Below are 5,870 nucleotides of genomic sequence, written 5' to 3' on the forward strand. Positions count from 1 at the left end.
ACAAACATTTTTCCAACACCAAACAGTCATAAATATTCATTTGATACCGTCTGTCATTGTCTATAATAGTCATGTATGATTCCAACGAATACCTGTTTAGGACTTTAAACAGTTAATTTGGTTAGCCTGTAAATCAAGCTAGCAAGCTAAAGGACAAACACATTCAAGTGAATGGTAGTAGCTAGCCCAGCAGGTAGCTAACTATGGAAACCACAGTTTTTGTCAGTTAGCATACCTTGCTGTTAGCTCGCTTACAACCTCAATAGTGGTTGCCTTCTGATCACAAATAAACCTCCAAACTCCGAAATTTACACAAAGACTTGGCATAATCACAAATAGTTGCCGATGGTAGCACATGGTTCACATTTATTTACAACACGTAGCGAAAACAAATGCTCCTTAAATTTCCAGTAATTCGCTGTCATTATTGCTGCTTGAGCTGAAACTGAACCGCGTGCTTGCTGTTCCAGCACAGAAACATAAAATATTTCACAAAGGTTTTGTTTATATTTTTTTATGTAACTAAAATTGTAATTCTTAATATTTCTAGAAGTAACTGTAACTGAATTACATATTTTCTCATTGTAACTGTAACGAATTACAGTTACACTTTTTTTGTAATTAAATTACGTAACGTCGTTACATGTAATTTGTTACTCCCCAACACTGAATACGGGTGGGTATGCAGGCGGGTAAGTTAAATACGAGGATGAAGTTTCAGCATACATCGAACTCAAGCCACCTAAGGACGAATCGTTCAATGTTCTTTTGTGGTGGAAAGAACACCAAGACAATTTCCCCAACCTGGCAACAATTGCCCGAAGTGTCCTCTCAATCCCCGCATCCAGCGCTGCAAGTGAGAGAGATTTTTCCTGGATTTGTGATCCAAGAGCGCAGAACGCAGCTCAAACTTTGGACTGTGGACGATATACTGTTCCTGCACTGTAACCTAGGATAGATTTGTGAACCTATGCGATTTTATTTAGTTGTTATACTGGCATTTGTTCCCTCTCGTTTTGCATTGTTATGGCACCGGTTGGCTACATACATTTTCTTGCGTTTTACCAGATGCTACTTTTAGATAGGAATACTGTTCCTGCACAGCAACCTTAGATTTTATTTTGTGTTGTAATGACGTTTTTTCAGAGGCGCATTGAAAAATAAAGTGCTCTATAGGAATACTTTCGATTTGTGTGATTTTTCACGGGCACGGGTAGGTAATGGGTAGAATATTAACGGGTCCGGGCGGGTACGGATTTAACTTTGAAATAGCCACGGGTTCGCGGGTGGGTGCGGGTCTCAAAAAACGGACCCGTGCAGGACTCTGCTCCAGATCAGTCAGTATTTCCTAAGAAAACTAATCCAGCCATTATCACCACAGGTCAGTGCAGGCAGAGCCAGCCAAACCTCTCGGTATGACAAAGGTTTGTCTGACAAAAAAAAATGGAAGGCAAAAGAAGGAAGATAAATGAAATAACACTGAAACTAATGAGCAAGAAAAAAAAAATGATGAAAAAACTAAAAGAATGAAGTAAATATAATAGGAGATAAACTAATGGTGTTAGTGAGTCTTTAAAGACTGGACCAACATGGTGTCTCTGGCCAGCATTGTCCGAGCTTGAAAGGATTGATGGATGAGATGAACCTGGCCCAGAAGGCACAGCAGTGCACTCCTCTCTCTGCCATCACTCACTGTCCCTGTCCAAGCTAAAAAAAAGGTATTAGCACTGCAAGACTAATCACTAATGACATTATGCACAGGAGTGTTGTTCCAGGAGTGAATGTTACACACACCAAATCCGCAAGTCAAATGGAACATGTAATGTGTTAATTAAGCTGGCATGTCAATCGTTCACAAAAACAGACAAATCTCTCCACTTGTTACATATTCTAAGCCTTATATGGATATTCAGGGCAAGATGTTTCAGTTGCAAAAGCAACATCCTAAGACTTGCACTGCTAAACTAGGAGATTTGCAGTTTAGAAGTTGACAGATCTGGGGAGAACGAAGGCAGAAGCTCAGGTGACTTCCTCTGCAGCCTGCAGTCGAGGGGTGGGGGGAGGGGGCTGGGGGGTTTAGGGGGAGGGGCCTGCTCCCGCAGTGGTGCGCTCTGAGCAGCATCGCCGCCCCCAGCAGAACCCAAAAGAGCACAGACTGCACTTTGGTTCCAAACTGCAAGCGGCCATGGAGGGTGGAAGGGTACAGTGCTGCTATTGAGCTACTAATGTGAATCCAGTCCTTTGAAAATCGTGCTTTGGTGGGCAATAAAAATGCATCTACATGCAGTCCACTCTTTGTGGTTCTGAACAGGTGGATCACCTACCTCCGGCTCCGAGTCATGTGCTGATTAAATTTTCTGTTATAAGCTGTATGTACCAAACCAAAGCCACTATGTGAGGCTGAAAGGATACTGTTACTGGGAAATGAATGTATGCTTTGTCCTGTTTTAGAAGATAACCAAGTTGCTTTGCTTTGCGCAGATGCTAATGAACTACTTATTCCTCTTCCGGATCATAACTACATTAGGTGAACCTTTATTGAGTTTAAAATGACTCAGGATTGCCTGCCAATGACAGAAATGCCGGAAAAAACATCACTACAAAAATAATTCAAACGACACTGCAAAACATAAATATTATAAATAACTAAATTTATATTTAACCAAAAGGTTCCACATGTTCTTAAATGAACTGGTAATCGCCAACTACCCACATAAAGCTTTGTAGGATTTAAGAAATGCAGTGGGAAGTCACATTTCTTGCATGTGGAAAGATTCAGTATAAGAACACATGTATTTCTTTAGAATCAGATTTAAGCAAAAGAAAAACAACACAGTATCATTAAGAGTAAGAAAATTTGCAGACTTGACTGATGTCTGTTTATTTAAATACATTGAGCAAAAGATTTTCAACCTTGGTTAGCCACCCCTTACATTCCAGACTTAAAGGATTAACTGAATTACTTCTTCTTCTCTACCATTTACACACCATAATATGGCCTGGACACACACCTGAAAGAATGTGAGAATTCCAACACAAACCTATACCAGCGGTGAGTATACGCTGCATAAATACGTATGTGTGCACGCACACGCACATGCACATTCAGTATTAACTGTAAAGTCTAATCCAGTGCAAAATGATGCTGCTAAACGCATAATATACACATTCAAAGAACAAAACATTACAAACATAGTTTTGCCATCTGCAGATTCCTTGCATTCCTTTACTTAAATGAACCAGCTGAATAGGGGAGAGTAGAATCACAACATGCCAAGCCATCTATGATCCCAAATACAAAATACAACAGCAAATACTAAAACAGCATTTCTGATCCACTTGAACGCACCTATTTATTTGAATACGGGTGATGACATCTGGCCTCAATTAGCCCAGAAGTAAATTCCAGATGTCCCTACCGCATACCATAAAATATTAAGTGTTTTTAAACTTCCAGGGCACACTGCTGAAAACATAATACTAAAAAGCAAAGGGCTAAGAAAAAAATCTCTGGCAAGATGAAATGAGACATGACTGAAACAGGATCCCTGTGTCTGCTTAGAAGCTGAAGGACCAGGAGACAAGCTTCTGGAATGGACAAACTCTAGATCCAACCACGCCCAAAACTCCCTCACATCCTTAACATTCTGTATGGAGCCCAGACTTAGAAGACTGGATGAGAAACTTTATTAGCATTTGGCATCTACAACAGGCAAACCCAGACGCAACCTCACCCTCTGCTCTCATGGAGGCAAGGAAAAAAACAGCCAGAGTAAAACACAGTGCCATTGTTTGAAGTGGACCTCCCTCCAAAAAGACAGCACAGAGCTGACAAGCTAACTCCATGCACAAACAGTGGAAGGAGAAGAATACGACATGGTATAAATGATTTAAGGAGGTTGTATTTGAGTGTTTGCATTCACACCGTCCATGTGGCAAGTAAGAATCTTCCTGGAAACTTGAGTCATGTTGCCAAATATGTGTTAGACATGTTCTGGGATTCTATACTGGTCCTGCATTTATCAGGCTTAAGATCAACAGCTCTAACATCTGCTATAACTTTACAAAGGGGTCAGCAACCAAACACCATCATGTATGGCTGGATTTGTCTCAAAACACATTGGTGACCACAATTAGAAACAATTAAAAAAGTGTGGAAATTTGACGGGCAATATGAGTCAGTGGTGCCAACCAGAGTAGAGCCATATTCCCATAGCCACAGAATAATAGAACAGCAAAACTAGTTTAATATAAAACTTTACCAGTGCTGCTAGGCTATCTGAGAATCTCCATCACTGAAAGATAAACTGACACCACCAGAAAATTAGTCATAAACAACAACTGCTCTCATGGGTTCTGAACTAAGGGCATTTGGAAAAACTAGAGGTTGAAGGACATAAGTTGAAAGACAAGATTTGTCGATTTTCTTAATTAATATGTATGCCTTTGGTGTGAATGTGAATTGAAATAATACATAACTTCAATTAAATTAACATTTTGAATGTACATGACTTATTTGGTTCTGTCTGTAAGTTGAAGTTTGTGAGGCAAGGCAATTTCAGGAACCTAATGAAAGAGTTACGTGCGTTTCTTGAAACAAAAAAAGTACGACAAATGATAACATTAAGAGTTTTTCTGAAAGGAAAAAAACAGATAGTTTTAGTTTTACAAGGCCATTTTAGAAAACGTCGAATACCAAAAACACTGGTGTCCCACCAGTAGACACCAGTTTTCAAAAGAGCACCCGAAATGATGCAATGTGGTACCGATAGTGTGGCACTGGAAGGATACTTTAGTCTAGCAGAAATATAAGCTAGGATAAATATTTTGAGCGTAATGTTGACATTGTCAACAGAAATTATTATTACCACCACAAAGTTATCTCGTTTGTTTTGTTCAGGAATAGCTGGCAGATAGGTGACAGCCCAGGATTCTGCATTTCCATTCTGTATTCTTCCCTGCCAAGTCGGACTTGCTTGCCTTCTTGCATCTGCTATCAAACATTGCTTTATGAAGAGTCATGCACACATTAATAACTGTTGGCGCTTTAAAAACTCGCTGCGTCAGTGTTGCCAGGCTTGTAATCCACTACCCAAACTACTAATATTCTCTCGATCACAGACCAGTGATTTCTAGATTTACTTCAGCGACGCTTAGCTCCAAGAAACTGCATATAGCAACGACTCTAAGACCTTTGCTACGAAGAGTTTCTTGACATGTTAAAGCTGTTCCGCAGCAACATTCACGACTTCGCTATGCGGACCCGCATTCGGCAGCGCGAAAACCAAATATTTCTCATGTTTATCTGTGGCTTACCTGCAGATGTTCCTGAAAGCGAATGGGTAATATTTGCGCCATTATTCTAACGATGGTATCAGAAAAATAAAGAGATGAAGGAAGAGGGGAAGGGGAAGATGAAAACAGTTGTTTTTTTTCTCTTCACAGTAACCACAGATCTGTAAAATATTAAAATATGAGAGCCTATTAGCAACTCCGACTGGTCAGTACTCCTACACCGCTATTCTATCCGACTCATTCAGTCGAAAGTCTCCTCGTTGGAGTAGATAACGCCTCCGCCTGAGAAAGTAGACCCAAGTCTTTATAATTTCGGAATAAATCAGTCTTTGTCATTTTATATGGGCCAGCGTAGGTGTCTCCATTTACATATAAACGTGGTTTCTACTATAAATCTCGTGTCTGAAGGACATTTTAGGTTATGTATGAACATAGGCCGGGAGTTGTGTACCCTTCCGCTACCCCTTCCCCGAGATAGAAGCACGTGACTCCGCACCACTCCTATTTTTTACTACCGAGCAAGTAAACGACACACAAATAAATAAATATAACCATCATTCAGCCTGAAGTGACAT

The 5,870-nt window shown here is 40.2% G+C and overlaps 1 protein-coding gene across 5 annotated transcripts in view; it reads right to left on the reverse strand.

Annotated features, from left to right (window-relative positions):
• Window positions 1-5,552, reverse strand: part of cltcl1 (clathrin, heavy chain-like 1) — a 39,587-nt gene extending 34,035 nt beyond the window's left edge. For 2 of the 5 annotated variants that reach the window (XM_077003397.1, XM_077003396.1), the window contains exon 1: window positions 5,317-5,552. In XM_077003397.1, the coding sequence (XP_076859512.1) occupies window positions 5,317-5,358 (42 nt within the window). In that variant the 5' untranslated portion in view covers window positions 5,359-5,552. The remainder of the gene's footprint in view (window positions 1-5,316) is intronic. The other 3 variants (XM_077003399.1, XM_077003398.1, XM_077003400.1) reach the window with 3 other exon arrangements.
• Between the last annotated feature and the right edge of the window lie 318 nt (window positions 5,553-5,870).

This window comes from Brachyhypopomus gauderio, chromosome 4 (genome assembly GCF_052324685.1).
Source record: "Brachyhypopomus gauderio isolate BG-103 chromosome 4, BGAUD_0.2, whole genome shotgun sequence".
NCBI classification, from domain to species: Eukaryota; Metazoa; Chordata; class Actinopteri; order Gymnotiformes; family Hypopomidae; genus Brachyhypopomus; species Brachyhypopomus gauderio.